The sequence below is a fragment of the Folsomia candida genome, unplaced genomic scaffold (assembly GCF_002217175.1).
Source record: "Folsomia candida strain VU population unplaced genomic scaffold, ASM221717v1 Fcan01_Sc012, whole genome shotgun sequence".
Classification (NCBI taxonomy): domain Eukaryota; kingdom Metazoa; phylum Arthropoda; class Collembola; order Entomobryomorpha; family Isotomidae; genus Folsomia; species Folsomia candida.
In genome coordinates this window covers 4542292-4560057 of record NW_019091204.1, presented here as the reverse complement: position 1 = coordinate 4560057, position 17766 = coordinate 4542292, and the positions used below count along the sequence as shown (strand labels likewise).

Sequence of the window (17766 nt, the reverse complement as noted above, 5' to 3'; positions counted from 1 at the left end):
CCCTTAACTTAAAAAATCATAAATCAATGAAACGCCAATTTTATTATGACAAACTGCTTCTAATATTACGTAGCACCTCCCCTCGACGCAATACGAGCAAAAATACGTCGTGGAATTTATTCGACAAGTTCCTATATAACGTTTTTTTATATGGCTGCCCACACTTCCGTCGAACTTTTGACAAGCTCATTTTTCGAAGAGTGGTTTCCCACCAGTCCCTCTTTTCTCAATCCGGACAATCAGAATCACATCGGGAGACTGTGTGGCCAACGAAAGAAGCTTAACCTTTTCGATATCCAAAACCTTGCATCGTTAAATTGGCTACATGTTTGGGGTCACTGAATTTTCGGAATATAAAATTCTTTCATAGGTTAGATTTTTATCAAACAATTTCAAATTATCGTTTAGAATGATTATTTGGACCTCATTGGTCATGATTCCATCGATAATGACCAGCTACCTACGCCACGACCTAGTCATTTAACCCTAAACCATAATCGCTCCTCTTCTGTGTTTAGCTGTCATAGGAACATATTCGTTTTTGTGAGCCTATTATGGCATCCGCCAGACTTGAACCATTCAATTGGCTCCGAATAAGCAAAATATGCTTATGTCAGACCAGCAGAACATTTTTCATTCATTGGAAGTCTATTCAGGGTGGTATTTAGTCCATTCCAATTTATTGAGTTGGTTCGTTTTGGGGACCCTCGCGTCAGACGAGCTTCTGGACCCTGAAACCCCATGGCATGATTTTTGATTGATCACAATATTGCATGATATGTTGACCCCACAGTTGGTTCTCAAATTCAACATGGTTTTGGGAGCTGAAATCTTCCGATCTCGAGTGATAATTTGCTTGATTCATCAGTGGCTCGTGGGCGTAGGTGACTTTTTCCTTTCGCACCATGGAAAAGTAGAAACTGAGATTGCCATTTTGTATTTCTTGGCTACGTTTTCAATAGTAAATATGGAAAAGTATGTTTTCTCTTTGAATTTTCGATAAGAAAGCTTTTTTGTGAAAGAGACATGATTATTTCTCCCGGCGCCAATACAGCGCGTTTGGTGTCGCCATTTTTGCTCCAGACAACACAACTGTAGACTTAAAATGTAGCTAACGTCATATTTGGTCACCTAATTAACTTACCGTAATGAAATGTGGTAGCTGATTTAAAAAATTGTTTCGCGTAATTAATTTGGCCACATGTTGCCAATACTTTAGGCGGGTTAATTTTGCAAATTTTCCAACAAATTATTTAAAAACTGTGCTTATCTAGTTTTAATCAATAAAACATGACTATAATCGAAAACTACATTATATTTGCTAAAGGCCTACAAATTTTCATGCCAATTGTATAATGCATTCCAACGTTACAGCCAATTGTATTTAGCTGGTGTGGGGGTTGCCAATACTTTTTCCATTGACTGTATAGGCAAGTTGAGAAGGATACATAAAGACGTAGACGCTAAAGATTTGCTGTCCATAATTTTAAAATAAGTTCCTTGAGCAGAGATTCGACTAGAAGTGTGCCGATTTTGACGATGAGCTCATCGAGCCCTAGGTAAATATCCTAGTAATTAATTACTGTAATTAAATTACATACACACCTGTGTAAACCATGTACCCCAAAGTTTTTTTAAGATCATTACAGGTAGAAATTGTAGCTTAAAATGTGTGATAGTTTTCTACCGATGACGTTTAACTAACTCATTTTCACTGATAGGTATGAAACGTGTTAGACTGATAAGCTCGGAAATGTTCGGGTTGAGAAAGTTGGATTACATGGATGACCCCACATGTCAAAATTTCGAGAAAGTTTTTAAAACTTGGCAGCCGAACTTGTCCATAGAAGGATTTAGGGTATTACTTTTTAAATAAGACACTTTTTTTCACAGATACATAAATCCTATTGCGAGTAGTTTTATAAATCAAATTCCTTGTTTTAATTATTCAGAGAAATATGAGTCTTAATGCTAACTAATTTTTTGCACATAATCTTTCAGTTCAAAATTGGCACAACCGTCAGGATGTTGAACTTCATTCGAGAAAACGATCTTAAAGTGGGCTTCATCGATTAATTGTTGGGATTCGTTTGGTTGCAGTATGAAAATGTACAAGAATTGTACAGGGTGGCTTAAATGCTACAATGGAGAATTTGTCAATGGGAAAAATTCGTAAATTTCTCGTAATTTTGTCTCTGAAATTCAACATTTCAAGAATTTTGTCACTAGTGTTCCACCAGTTGTGGCAATAATTAATAAAAATCTTAATCCTAAATCTTGTAACTAATGGAGATTTAAGGAATTTTCCCATTGAAAAATTATCCTCTGTAGGAATATTTAAACCACCTTGTATATACCATGTAAAAATATTTGTGTCAAATTTACAAACTGGGGGGCTTAATTCTTTAAAATTTTGATGTAAAGATTACTATTTTAAAAAATAATTGGGAAATTTGTTACAAAACTAATGGCTGGCCGCCCTAAGGAGCTATTTCCATGTCAAAAGTAAGATATGCCTTCGGAAAGACAAATTAAAAAATAAAAGTTACCAAGAAAAATAGCTCACTTTTACATATGTACATCAATATGTACAATTTTTTGATTTCGGAAGATATTGATTTATTAGGTTTTGAGTAATAATCTCAACCAAATCGGAAGGTTACACTTCACACACCAAAGCATAGTTAATAGACCTAGGCAGGGTTCAGTTCAGTTCCTCACATCAAAACCATTGGCGACGTTTTAGCATTCATTGCCATAGTACCAATTCTATAAGAAGTTATTACCAAATCAAACATGGTGTTATGTACACTCAAAACAAAACGGTGTCAATATATGACTTAACCGCCTTGGTTACAATTGTGATTCCGAGTATTAATTAATTTTTTCCGTCCGGTCATCTATATTATAAGCTGGAAATGTTTATCTGCAACGGAAGTGAAAGCAGTTTTCCGTGACGGAAGTAAAAATCGAGAAAATTTCACTTCCCTCGCCAACAGGCATTTCTAGCTAATTTTATAGTAAAAAATGGTTCGCTGGAATTATTAACAATCCGACTTAATTTTCACGAAAATCAAATAATTTCTCGCCCGGTGGGAGACGGGCTTATACGCTAGTAACATTATGTTTACAACTACCGGTATCAAAATCATCATAACTCGGAATTAACATTTTAACCAAGGCGGTTAAGTCATATATTGACACCGGCGGTGTTGATTTGACAAATTTTTGTTTTGAGTGTATGCATAAGTAATTAAGGAAAACTGACAGCTTATGTATGTATAAGCTGTATAAGCTGTCATATGTATATAAATATACATATGTATATGCGTAAATTTGTGTAAATATACCAATTCACATTTATTTATTTGTTGAATTGAATTTATCGTGGAAATTATTATAAACCTTAATAAATAAATATTCATCCGTAATTTTACAATAACGCACATTCGCAAGTTCGAACACCAAAGGCGTTGGCTGGAATATATTCGCATGAGAAACGGATAGTACACCCTCTCTCGAAATGGGTACCGTTTGAGCCTGGTGCGATGCAGGTAGCAAAGTTGGGACCCTCCGTGCAGGCGCAGGGGATGCCTTCGTCTTGGGTGCAAGCATTGTCCATAAATAAACAGAAACCTACAAAAAATTACAAAAGGTTCGTTGGATTAGGGGTGGTCCATATATTACGTAATGAGAGGGGAAGGGGGTCTAAAGCTGCAAATTTACAATCGTGCCTGTTACACATGTTGAGGGGGTTGGAGGGCGTATAAAATTGCGATTTTTGCGTTACGTAATTAATGAACGGGACCTTAGTTTAGCCAAAAATTTAAGTAATTCGTATTGCCGAAGTAACGGATATAATTCCGATTAACAAAAACCCATTCAAACCCGTGATAATCCACAGATTTTTGATTAAATTGACACTTGTATTTGTGTGACTTAATTTGTAAATGTTCCCAATGTGAACTTACTTAATTGCCCATGTGCAACCATTGTGACGATAAGAATGCCAAAAAGCAGCACAATTATCTTCATGGTTTCCTGCTAGTAAAGAGGAAATAATTAGTGGATCATAATTAATTATATACATACGAACTTTTCTGATAGTTATTGGACAGATGGAATTAGTTTTTTTACCTGTTCAACACAAACCCGAATTATCTTAAATACAAATTAAATTTTAAATATTTAGGCAGTGCTCGGTCTTACTGTGGGATTAGTACTGACAAACTTTTGTCAAGATCGAGCTAATTTTATAGATGGGTGGACACTCCCCAAATCCATTCCCTTGCTTATAAACACTTGTATTACTAGAAATAATGGATAATTATTAGCCACTAATAAAATTTGATAAGGATTTTGATCACTGCGTACCGCTGGAGTTTTTATTTGCATAATCCACATAAATGTAGAAGTTAGCAAACTAATGTTTTGCTCATAATAAGCAGGGATTAAGATTAATTTAAGTATAGGATTAAGTTGTGAGGGATTAAATTATTTAAACTTACAGAAAGGTATGCGTCTTTTACCTTTTACAAACAAATTAGCCACTTAAATTCATCTGTAAATAATTGACAATTGCTATTCGGTAATAAAACATATACATTCAACCCTGCATAACACTTTTGCATAAATTGTATATATGTAGATTTTGCATACCACTCGCTACGTACTTAAATGCGTCAATGTACTTAAATATACTTCGTGACAAACATAATTTAGTAAAGCTTTCTGTTAATTTGTGATGGACAATAAATTAATTAATCTGAAAGTGGCGATGCGATGGTCCAATCAAACGATTGTAAAGTTGATGATGCTTACGCTACATATCTGAAAAGTTGTTTGTCAGCATGGGAGAATGGACATGGATAAGTATTTCTCCAATCTGCGCACCACCTAATACATCTCTTATGTTTTGACTGTCAAATAAATAGAAACTCATGATCAAAAAACTGAATAATAATTACTTACTTAATCACTTACTTAATTACTTACTTAAATCGGCCTATGTATAACATAATTTAAAATAACTTATCATTTGCGCTTTACTTAGATATGTTCTGTCACCCGAATATTTTAATGGATCGGTTAAATTTGAATACATTAAAAAATTTAAAGAATTTAAAAGAGAATTTAATTTAAATTTAAATTTAAAATTAAAAGATTTATAATGCACAACGGTTTTAATAGAGTGAAATAAAATCTGGCCGGTATACGTCATGAAATCGAGATAAAATACACTAAACAGGCACTTAAGAGGCAAAGACAAATACATATGTGTACTTGGTCGTTGAGAGGTTAATATAGAATTTAGAACGCTTTTACTTCTGTATATAGCAACATCATTTTTAAGAGTGAAATTCAAACGTTTGTCATAACTGGGTGACACACATTTGCCAAATTATGAATGCATCAAATGCATCAATTGTGTAATACGCCTTCACATTCTTTCGTTGTGTTTTTTTTCAGTCAACAATCGAACAATTAATGTCGTCTGGTGACGTGTTGCCCTTGCACAATTGCGACGATGTTACCTTTAAATGCTTACTTATTTAGCCAGGCATTTAGTTCATGCCTACCAATCCGCCCTTAACCACCGACTCTCCGGTCACCCGAATTTCATATCTTGAATCGAAGTCAATTTTCCCCGAAAATTAAAATTAATTGGGTAAATTATTTAATTAAATTATTAAAATTAAAACTAGAATGAATTAAAATGGCATTTATTAATTGCGGAAATTCAAATTAATTGGAATTATATAAGTTAATTGAGTAAATTATAATTCATTCGGAAAAAATACAAGGTAAAAATTGGCAAAGGGAACGTTCATGCATTACGCATCAAAAATCGTAAACGAGTTTTAAGCCACCCACCCAACCAGTCTATCCCTATCCTACTCATGTTAAGAATAACACAAGTAAGATACGATTACGTCATCAGACAGGTGACCTTCACCTGTCTGATGACGTAACATGTGGACGTTACCAGAACTGAATTTTCTTTCAGAAACATGGGACCCATCGCCGTGGGGATCGCGATTATTTTCACGGCCTCATTCTTGGGATTCGTTGACGGTCAAGCAACCTGTACTTGTCCACCGGCAAAAAAAATCCCAGCAGAGGTGGGAATAGCTTTTTCAAAATTTATGAATGAGTGAATTTTGCATAATTAATTATTCATTTAAATAATAACTATGAAGAATGAATGAATAATTTTATTCGTTAATAACCTTTTACGTTATGCTTAATACGTTCAGGAGTATATTGAGAAGTCCATCATTAAGTAAGCTGAATTTTAAAATAGAATAATAAAAAATGAGAAATGAATAATTATTGATTTTCAAATCTTGGATAAATAAATAATGAATGCATTATTTTTAAATTGAGTGGTATCCGTCGAATATAATGAATTTGAGATAAAACAAATAAACAATAAATAAATAATGACAGAATGACACTGTAGTACTGAATGGCGAAAGAAACAGCTAAATATTTTGAGAGGCCTTTGAGAAATTAGAAAAAATATTAGGTGTCCATATTTTACCGGTTGGAGTGTATGTATGTACACAAATGTGAGTTACCCGTAATTGGAATTTATTTAGCACAATATTGTGTGAAAAGGACAAACATATTATTTATTTATTAAGGTATTCCCATACGTAACTGATGCATAGTAATGTTAACAATAGACATAGTTATGTACATAGTTAATTAATTATTTCATAAATCGACATTGTTTTCATAAATAGGTGGACAAAATATTTAGTCGCCTTCTGATTTGAAAATTAAGAAGTTTTCCACAACCCAACGTCGTCCTGATTGATATAAATGGTATCCGGACGAATGACGATGAACACATTATCCTTTGACTTTAGCCAGGAAAAGGTTGGATCATCGCACTAAGGAGAGACAAGAAACGGTCAGGGTATTCATCATCAGGGTATGCTATGTAAGTACCCCGGGTTTTGTACATTGTGTAATTTAATTTTGGTGATGTTTGCCACAGAACGACAATAATTAAAACCGGAATTTGTCCGGAAACAAAAAAGAATTTAATTTGGGCGAGATTCTCATATGCTTGCAAAGCTTATTTTCATGAGTTGAACGTGTTGAAACGCATTGCAACGGTATCAATATTTTGGATTTACTCCGTCCCCTCGCGGAGTGGGAGGAGCAAACGTTTGGAAAAATTTTATTGCCTCCGATTTTTAGCTAAAGGACGGGTCAATACATATTTTTGACCCTTATACATAGATGAGCAAGTTAGATGTGTTTTTAAGTCAGAAGTTTTTCCGAGCTTTGTTTTTTGTAAGGGCTGCGAACCCCAACTGGTAATTTCATCACCGTCAATAATTGTCAATTGCGAGTGACTACGCACCTGAATTCCCTTGAGAACTACCCGTCCAAGTGGCCCACATGACAGGAGTGCATCTCGAACTTTTTCGGTCGATAGATCAATGGGCCCGTTAAACTCGATCCACATATTTTGCAGAACTATACAGTTTAATCATTTGAATTAGAGTCTCTTTTCGTAAATTTTAAACTTTTCTTGTAACAATGAAAAACATTTAAAAAACCTAAAAAAGCTGTTCACAAATTATACATGTGCCAATTAAAAATACATTTGTTATCAAATAATTCATTTGATAAATCTATGAATGACTCTTTGCGATTTCTAATTTTAATTAGTCACTATCCTCGGAAAAATTTTAAAATGCAAAAAGAGTCTCTAATTCAAATGACCAAACTGTAGCAAATTGTGAAGCATTTGCATTATGACAGTGTTGTTTTTTGTAAAACGGGTCTCAGACTTTTGAACGCGGCTCGAAAAATCGTTTTTTGGAGCATGTTTCTTAAATTATTTTGCGTACATATGTATTAACTACTTATGTACATCTTTTGTGACAAATTACAACACTGGCATTCGTGACAATTTTTAGAACAAAGTTAAAGCGTATTTGCATAGTTGGAGATATCGATTTTTACTCAATATTGACTTGTGCAGAATCAACAGACGATCCGCCAAATTTTTGGGTGTGTGTAAATAAATAAACAAATACGCGCAAATCACATCAAAATAAGCATTTTTGGATGTATAGGATGCAGATTTGCAATCTCATATGTTGCGAGTCCCCTTCCATAACAAATTTTAAGAGCTTCGAAAGTTTGCAAAATGAGTTTGCGAAATAAGATGTTGGCAAATTTTGCATATTTTATCGCAAAAAACCTAAACCTCAAAAAGCCTAAACCTAAACATCGTCTTGTAATTAATTCTGAACATATCTCACATCTACGTAACGTCTATAATTTGTAAAAAATGCCGCATCACTTTTTACATAATTATTTCCATACCTTTCCAATTCGCAATTCCTTTTAAAACGTCGGATATGATCTGAATCATTTGGATACGCTTTATCGATATGGGGCCATGTGATACACCCAATTGTTCAGCTTAACGAGCTGAACAAGAATATCCTAGCTAGAAAAGGCGGGAACACCCCGTTCAAAAGTTGTGGCAATGTTTGAAATTTGTCTTGAATTTTTAGACGTTGGGGAGAATTTTAAGATTTTATCTCACGGTACGCCATAGCGCGAATATTTTTGGGGTAAAATGAGACTTTTGGGGTATGGTAAGATTTTAAGTGTGTCTTGTACTATGTCGAATTGCAATAAATTTCCCTGCACGTTTACCGCGAAGCGAGCCTAGGAATTGCGAAAGCAGGGGCCCGGCACCTGTGGGGCGCACTTTAGACTGCGAGCAATACATGTTCATAAAAGCTTGAAAAAAGCCCGCCTGGGGGGAAAATTATCGCAATTCTATATTTTACAATAACCTCACCATACCCGAAAAGTTTCATTTCAGCCCCAAAAATTTCTCCCATGGGGGAAAGTAAGACAAGATCTTAGAACTCTCTGAAACGTTCATACATAAATTCCAAATTTTGGAACAATTTTTGATCTTGGGTTTTCCGCGCTTTCTGGCTTGGATTTTCTTGTTCAGCTCGTCAAACTCAAGAATTTTCAACAATCGCATGACCCCATATCGATAATCCGTTATACAAAAGTTTTCTCCCTCATTATAGTTCTGTAGTTGAAACATTCTTCAATTCCGTGGCCGATGAAAACCTTCATTCGGGCCAATTTCCAGTCGCTAAATAATGCCAAAGTTGCACTAAGATAGAACCAATGGAAGCTCTCCTCCGTTAACCGGTAGCCCGGTGGCGTTTGCAATTTCAGAGTAAATTCTTGCAAAGCTGGGAACAAATTTTTCACCCTGTCCGCTTGTTTCGAATCCACGAAGTTTTCCGCCTTGAGGGATTTTAGCTCGATCGATTTCACCCGGTCGTGCCTCTTGTGGAACGTTGTAAAAAACTCGGAAATGCTTAAATGGTCGATCGACAAATGTGTGAGTTTTGGGAAGTGGAGATTATCCAGGGAGTCCTGAATTTTGTAAATGTCAGTATCCATCATAAAATGGGTTAGCTTCGGGAAGGGAAAATCAATCTGGTGAAATTATAAAAATTCTGTTACATATAAAATTCATGTCGATAAATGCATGATCAAATAAACCGTTAAACACGTGTAACAAAGGGGTGAAACCAATAAATAAATAACTCGATAAAATTAAATTTTAAAGCAAATAATTAAGATCAAGTTGATTTAAACAAGACTTCCTTTTGTGACATATGTATGTAGGAAGTTTGATATTTGGTAGCATTTTTGTGAACTCCAATCCTATTATGCATTTTCAAGTTGAAATGGGAATTTTCTTTATATCACATTTTCTTCTGCAATAATTCCATAAATCTATATACGTGACTCACCCCAATATGTCTCTCCACCCGGCGAAATCTATCAGCACGAGCTGTTCTCTCATCCAAGAAGCACATCAATGTCACTTGTTCTACTGAATCTCGACAACCCTTAAGAGTTCGGAGCACCTTGACAAAGTCCAGTTTCCCAGGACTATATTTATTATCATACTCATACTCGAAGGCATTAAGTTTTCGACACAATTCCAAATGTGGGTAGAAATTCCCCTTATATTTCAATCTTTCCAGGTTAGGAGCAGAGTTGATCAAACGTTGGAAAATGGGTCCTACGTTGCCCCTACACCTGTCCCCTTTAAAATAGAGCGTCTTCAGTTTTGGCAGAATTGCAAAGTTGGGAACTTCTCTTTCCGTGAAAGCATCGTTTCGACAATTAGCTTCGATTTCTAGGTGAGTCATGTTCGGGAAGGTGTACAAACCCATCCACATTTCAGGCCAATGGCGGGTAGTTGAGATAGCTACTTTAAGCTGAAGGGTTTCCACGAGATGACAAATTTTTGGAAGGAAGAATACAAAGTAGGGGACGAGGCAGGTACATTCGTCAGCCCTTGTGGCACAGGAACAACCCGTGAAGATTCTCGTCTTCCTGGCGAGCTGGGGATTGAAGTGATAGAGCCGGCAAGGCAACCACGTTTTACAAACGACGCCACATTTTCGACCGAGGAATGGAGCACCGATGTCGGCCCAGACAGAGCAAACTAGACGGACGGACTTCAACAGGGTGTCGGCATCCAAGAAAGAGAAAATTCTTTCCAAGATCTACATATATACATTGGGTGAAATTTTAATTCGCACATTTTACTGTGGTGACGTGGCATAAACTAAGGGAAACAATACTTAAGACTTTACAATTTTACGAAAATGCTTGGTTTTCACTAAGCAAGGTCGTTTAAGATGCTACCGCAAGACACGTACATATGTAAAATATTAATTTTGAATAATCTCAAGTCGGAAATGTTTTGGCATATGTATGTATGCACCACGTTACTGGAAGTGAGCTGGAAGGATGAATCGGATCTTAATTTTTCTGGGTGAATTGGATTTGGATGGATCGGATCTCAAAAAATGACGATTCAGCTCATCTCTACAGGTTACCCACTCCAATACAGGAAAGGTCTTGAAATCCAATTTTCCAGAAATTGTAAATTTCGCAAGATCCCTAACTTTCCCATTGGCAGTGGAAGCAAGTGGACAGGGGGACATTGTCGTCCCAAAAAAATAGGCAGAATCGTATCTTGCGGCTCATTTCATAGTACATGCCCCCTTTGTCCCCCAATTTTCGCCGCCACTGTACTTACCACAGGGTTCAGTAAAGGAGCAGTCGACGACGGGTTGACGACATGGTCAATCTTCGCTTCTGGTTTTACTTTATTCTCCATGGATAAGTAATAATCAAGTTATCTGCTGGATATCAAAGAAATCCTGTCATGCTGGCAGAAAACTTAAGTTCCTTAACACGAATATTCCCATATTTTTAAACAAAACTAAAAAATCTTACAATTTTCATAAAGTGGATTTTTATATGGTCACATTTTTTTAAGTAGACAACTATTGGCAAAATTTAGTAAAAAAATTTGATTTGAAAATTTAAATATCCCTAATTTTCAACTAATTTATTGCAAACATATGTATGTATGTACCTGTTAAGCAAGATACGCCGTTGTGTCAACCTACCTCGCAAGTGAGGTACATAAATCGGCGCAATCCTCCGATATCTAAATATTTGCCTTGAAGCTCACCTAAGGGGTCATTCACTTTGTGCGTGGCAAACATATTTACACTGCTTCATGCATAATTACATAATTATCATACCTAAGGCCTTGACTCAGGCTCGTGACAAATTACATTTTACTTGCATGGTCCCCCATGACGTGTGTGCAATGTAATTCATCATTTAGATAATCAGGGATTATGTAGTTTTGCAACAAGAACGTTCGTAAGCCTGTCGTAATATATGCGTCATACATGAGTCATAAATACTGTGAGTAATGCACAGTTTTGAAAATTTACGAAAAACTGGATAAAAAAGATTGTCACGAAATCATTGGGTAAAATTTACAATAAAGTTGGATAAATTAAATTTATCCAACCAAGTAGAAAATTTATTAAAGTTTTTGTTTATTACTCCTACGTGGACAAATTTTTCGCAACTTTTGCTAAGAGTATCTGCACACATTATTTGTGTATTTATGTACGTACATAAATACATACATGCTAGAAATAATGTGTTTGTGCAAATTTATGTAGTTACCCTTGTGTAAGTGAATTTGGAATTTACATACATATGTACACATGTATGTAAAAAAATCTATCCCTTTGCAAAATAAACGCACTCGGAATTCTGTTTTAACTAAAGTATATAGAATGACCTTAAGGGTCCATTGTATGTGGGTTCTGAGTTTTAATTGTCCTGCCTCAACTTTCCCTTCTTCCATATATTCAAATGGCGATTTCGAAAAGTATTCATCTCCGAAGGTATTAATTGCATGAATTTCAAAATGAATCAAATTTAATTGTGATTCACGTTCTATGACTAGATTCGCATAAACCGGTACATGGTGTGGCATGAGTTGTGGAGAAACTAAAAATGCTCTTACACGTGTCTAATAAAATGAAAAATTAGTGTACATGTGCATCAGCGTTTTTTCTCAAGGTGCCCCAAATTTTTCATATAGCCCCAAATGGTGGGAAAAATCATTTTGACGCTACCAGTACGCTAATTTCCTCCAAACTTGGCATACGGTCCTCATTTGGGATTGTCCAGAGCGCCTCAGTGAATGGACCACCTAGATTGAAATTGATAATGCCAATTACCTGACAATTTTGTCAATTTTTTTCGTTTTTTCGAAGTATTTACGAAATTTATTAAATGGTATCTTTCTACCTTCACATCTCTACAGAAACCCTATATTCTGCCTCGAATGCCGTTTCATAGATCCTCATAGCTCAAATATTAAGGGTACTTTGTAGGAAGATCGATTTTGATTTTTTTTACACTACGAATCTAATCACCCTAAATCTTTAATTGAGTCGTTACCTTTCAGTCAGGGTTTAAGAATTAAGAAAATATGTTCAGAAGAAAAAGATGCGGATAATGAACTTGTAAATTTATTTTCTAAGTTTAAGAGTAGAGGTTACCCCGACATATTACTTGAGAATATTCAACACAAAATTAACTTGATTCCAAAAAAGGTCATTTTTACTCCAAAAACTAAGCTAGTGAGACAGCATTTAATGCAAAATAATCCAAACATTTTATGTAAATATAATACGGTCCCTTTTTGTAACCCAGTCCCTAACCAAAAAATATATCTCGTTCTACCTTACTACAAGAATATGTATGGAATAGGAAATGTATTAACTGATTTTGTACAAAAAGAAAAGGAAAAGTCAATTCATACTCAATACAAAAATATCATATCTAATCTACATTTTGTTATCTCATTCAAAAAGGTAAATTGTCTGCAAAATTATTGTAAATGACCAGTCAACTTTTAGTTATATTGTGAAATCCTACCAGTAAACATGTAAAACTAACAACGAAAATACCAATATTTCTCAAAAACCAATACGGTAATATATTTTTTTCTCAATGGCAGATTGATTTTAATTTTAATTTTAATTTTAATTTACTTATTTATTTACTGTAACTTTTTATGCATTTTAGCCTGATGAAGCTAAACTAATAGCAAAACCGGTCGCATAATTGGTTAATAAAGCAATTCAAAATCCGATCAGTTGGAAATGCCCTTCTTTTAAATTGAGTCTACTCTCGCATTTCCGTGTATCCTGGATCCTGATGGATAAATGCAATTACAACATTAAGCAAAACGATCAAATTTTATCTCCTCATAGCCGAAACTTCAACTTAAGCCAAAGCAATTCACCGACAGACGATGAACTTCCATGCAATACAACTCTTGCAAGAATTTTTGCATCAATTGATGAAGATGACCTGAGCGAACCAGAAATTATTCCTGCAACTCAAAATCCAAATTCCCGAAAAGGCGCATCCAGACCTACCCCCAATTCTCAAAACAAACGAAAAAGGTTGAAGTTCAGCCCATCCTTTGTCCCACAAGGAGACAGAAGACCGTTATTTGACGACATGAATGAAAAAATGGAAGCTTTGATGTTAATCGACCCGGAACAGAAATCAGTTATTTTCGGATATCTCGATAGATGCAGTGGTACGTTATGTTATCGACTTATTGCTCGAAACAAAAGCAATCCCCATTCTACCCAATTTTGAAATGATGAAATCCTGGCTAGACCACCAATGCAGTATAACAATTCCCAAAAATCTCGCTGCCGAATTGGTTGAAAAATTCATGGACTACTTTCAAGCCAAATATTTATATAATATAACAACGTTGATAGTGCATTAGAAAATGGAAAACACTTGTTTAATCCCAAAACAAACTTCAACATCCCTCAGTTTAAATATATGCCAGAAATAGTACTGGAAACTATGACCAAACTAAAAGAAGAATATGCCACTAATTTACAAAAAGAAGCTTCTCGAGGGACGCTTTTCACCCTTCAATTAATCATCCCCCGAATCTTGCAAAAAATCACCAGATTTGTCAAGGAAGAAGTTATTGATGCAGCAGAAATTCAAAAAAGGATTGAATTACTACTAGCTACAACATATTTTATTGCTCACTGAATTCCCTAAGGCAAAGAAAGTTCATGTGATTGATTGGACATCATATTCATCAAAAACTACTCATGCCATTCCGGAATGGAGAAAAACACAACCAAATGAACTACCTCCGGAATTCCCCAACAGACTCGCAGCCAACACAGTGGACAAAATCAATAAACAGATTATAAAATTAACTGGAGATGCAATAAAGAAAGAGATCGATGCATTCTTGGCGAACACCTCTTTCCCAAATCCACCACAATATAATTATAGAGGTGGACCAAGACGAAGGCAACAATCAAACTTCCAAAATAGTCGCCAATTATCAGGTCAACGAACAACATATAATCAAAATCATCAATTTAATGGGAACCATTTAAATCGGGGTCAGAATAGTTACCGAGGACAACAGAAACGAGGTCGATTTTATAATAATAACGTACGAGGACACAATTATGGACAAAGTCGCAACACATTTCAACAGGAAATTTCAACTCCTTTGCCCACAACCGAATTCTCTGGTTATTCCTATCAAGGAGGACACGGAAGTAGGTCACAGAAACAAAACCACAGATTTAATCCGACCTCAATATCAAACCGCACTGCAGCATCTACGCCACATCTACAAACGACAAGTGCGCCAACGTCAAGCAAGCAAGTCATGGAGAGTTTCACATGAGGAGACACAGCCATTGAGAAAAAACCAGACCGAAAGACGAGAAAATTTATTAATTTGAAGAAAGTTTTAGAATGTAACAAGATTACTAAGAAACAGAACTCTAAGCTACTTAAAATGTATATAAATTTCAAAAAAGAAAACCCTCCCGTCCACAATTTAACGAAGCTTAAAACCATTCCTGAATTTGTTCTATTCATTCTTTCTTTTGGATTGAAATTTTGTTTGCTTAAACCTTTCAATTCAACGATTATTTCAAACCACTTTGATGAAGCAATCAGAAAAATTAGCTGGGTTACACATTTTTCAAGTATTAATCAAACCTCTCATTTATCTAATTTTGACAAATTCATTATAAAAGTCAAAAAAGCAAGTAGAGTACAAGCATCACCATGCGAAATACAAGAAGAGATATTTCCAAATCCAAATTTAACAAAAAATTTTCTTTCAATTATATGTAAAAAAATATCACAAAGAAAATTTCATACCAGATGAAATAATGAATAATTTCCGAGCTTTTATATTGAAAAACAATTTAATAATTAAGAATGCAGATAAAAATGCAGGGATTTGTATAATAGAAAAAATAGATTACAATAATGAAGTACTTCGCCAACTGGAAGATGAAACAATTTATGTTCCAACCACTTGCTCTCATTTTAATTTAAGAATGTTGCAATTTATTGACAGAGTTAAATCTATGAAAATTGAATTCAATGACGATAAATCTACAAAACTCAACAGCCTAATTAACTATAACTATCAACCTGCAAATTTGTATATCCTCCCAAAAATACACAAGCCTTTTACACAATTTACAACAGGACGGCCAATTAGCAGTACCTGCAACGCTATTAACAGATACATAAGCGAATTTGTTGATTTTGTATTGAAACCAATAATTACTTACATTCCAAATTTATTAATTGATACAAATCACTTTCTGTTGCTACTGGAGGATATGCAGTTAGACCCAAATTGTAAATACGTATTAATTACTTATGATATATCCAGCATGTACACTAGTCTTAAGCTGCAAAATTGTAAAAAATATTGTTGTACAGCATTTGAAGCATATAAACATAAGCTAAATCTTCCTTACAATTTTACAACTAAGCAATTTAATGAAATGTTAAATCTGAGCCTTGATTACAATTACATACAATTTAATGATCAATATTTTACTCAAATTCAAGGAATACAGATGGGTAATTCAGCGTCAGTCACAGTTGCAAATATTACAGCATGGTATGAAATGCGAGCAATGTTTACTTTACATCCTGAGATTGTATGTGAAAAAAGATTTGTAGATGATGGATTTCTCTTAGTAAATTGTGATAACATCTCGGATATCGATACATGGTGTGAAAATATATTTAAACATGATTATCTAAAATTTACGGTTGACCATAGTTTCATATCAATTCCTTTTTTAGATGTTAAGGTCACATTAAGCATGCAGAACAAAATTGTAACATCTTTGTACTCAAAGCCAATGGCTAAAAATGTTTTACACAACGAATCTAATCACCCTAAATCTTTAATTGAGTCGTTACCTTTCAGTCAGGGTTTAAGAATTAAGAAAATATGTTCAGAAGAAAAAGATGCGGATAATGAACTTGTAAATTTATTTTCTAAGTTTAAGAGTAGAGGTTACCCCGACATATTACTTGAGAATATTCAACACAAAATTAACTTGATTCCAAAAAAGGTCATTTTTACTCCAAAAACTAAGCTAGTGAGACAGCATTTAATGCAAAATAATCCAAACATTTTATGTAAATATAATACGGTCCCTTTTTGTAACCCAGTCCCTAACCAAAAAATATATCTCGTTCTACCTTACTACAAGAATATGTATGGAATAGGAAATGTATTAACTGATTTTGTACAAAAAGAAAAGGAAAAGTCAATTCATACTCAATACAAAAATATCATATCTAATCTACATTTTGTTATCTCATTCAAAAAGGTAAATTGTCTGCAAAATTATTGTAAAACTAACAACTAAAATACCAATATTTCTCAAGAACCAATACGGTAATATATTTTTTTCTCAATGGCAGATTGATTTTAATTTTAATTTTAATTTACTTATTTATTTACTGTAACTTTTTATGCATTTTAGCCTGATGAAGCTAAACTAATAGCAAAACCGGTCGCATAATTGGTTAATAAAGCAATTCAAAATCCGATCAGTTGGAAATGCCCTTCTTTTAAATTAAGTTCCCACGAAGTACCCATAATACTAATTTTCTCCACTAGTGTCAGTTCGATTTACCCCAATTTTTAATATGTTCAACATATTTGGTAGCAGAACAATTGTTAACCGCACTAAAAGTCGAACTCGACATGTTTGACCTTATTTCGGGGGTCGGAAGTAAAAGGTTTGCCATAAAGTCTCACGTAGCCCCATAAGTGGGGTATCATTAGAAAGGTATCTGCATAAGGAATAATAATATACATACTTTATAGGGTCTATGACTGCTCTCTGATGTTCCAGGGTCATAAGAATATTTTCGAGTTTTCATCAATCTACTGCCATGTTAGTTTTCAATCTGCTCCTGTGTTAACGGCTGTATACCTGGAAAAATAAAACTCAATAATGCTCA

At 34.6% G+C, this 17766-nt stretch overlaps 1 protein-coding gene and 1 long non-coding RNA gene across 2 annotated transcripts; both read right to left on the bottom strand.

The window, feature by feature from the left end:
• Nucleotides 1-3347: 3347 nt before the first annotated feature.
• LOC110855407 lies at nt 3348-4311 on the bottom strand. The gene is made up of 3 exons (XR_002548462.2): nt 4138-4311; nt 3972-4044; nt 3348-3636 (listed from the first exon to the last, which is right to left on the bottom strand). It is a non-coding gene; the product is annotated as an uncharacterized LOC110855407 (long non-coding RNA).
• Nucleotides 4312-6607: 2296 nt separating this feature from the next.
• Nucleotides 6608-11500, bottom strand: LOC118437100. Its single transcript, XM_035855893.1, has 8 exons — nt 11471-11500; nt 11329-11378; nt 11129-11234; nt 9825-10589; nt 9061-9504; nt 8353-8392; nt 7379-7494; nt 6608-6899 (listed from the first exon to the last, which is right to left on the bottom strand). The coding sequence occupies exons 3-8, from the start codon at nt 11207-11209 to the stop codon at nt 6786-6788; spliced, it is 1560 nt and encodes a 519-aa protein (XP_035711786.1). The 5' UTR covers nt 11210-11234; nt 11329-11378; nt 11471-11500; the 3' UTR covers nt 6608-6785.
• Between the last annotated feature and the right edge of the window lie 6266 nt (nt 11501-17766).

Coding starts and splice junctions, on each gene's coding strand:
- LOC118437100 (XM_035855893.1), bottom strand. CDS start 11,209: ATGGAGAATAAAGTAAAACCAGAAGCGAAGATTGACCATGTCGTCAAC. Junction 10,590..11,128: donor CTCCTTTACTGAACCCTGTG/GTAAGTACAGTG, acceptor GTATATATGTAG/ATCTTGGAAAGAATTTTCTC. Junction 8,393..9,060: donor TAATGAGGGAGAAAACTTTT/GTATAACGGATT, acceptor CAAATGATTCAG/ATCATATCCGACGTTTTAAA.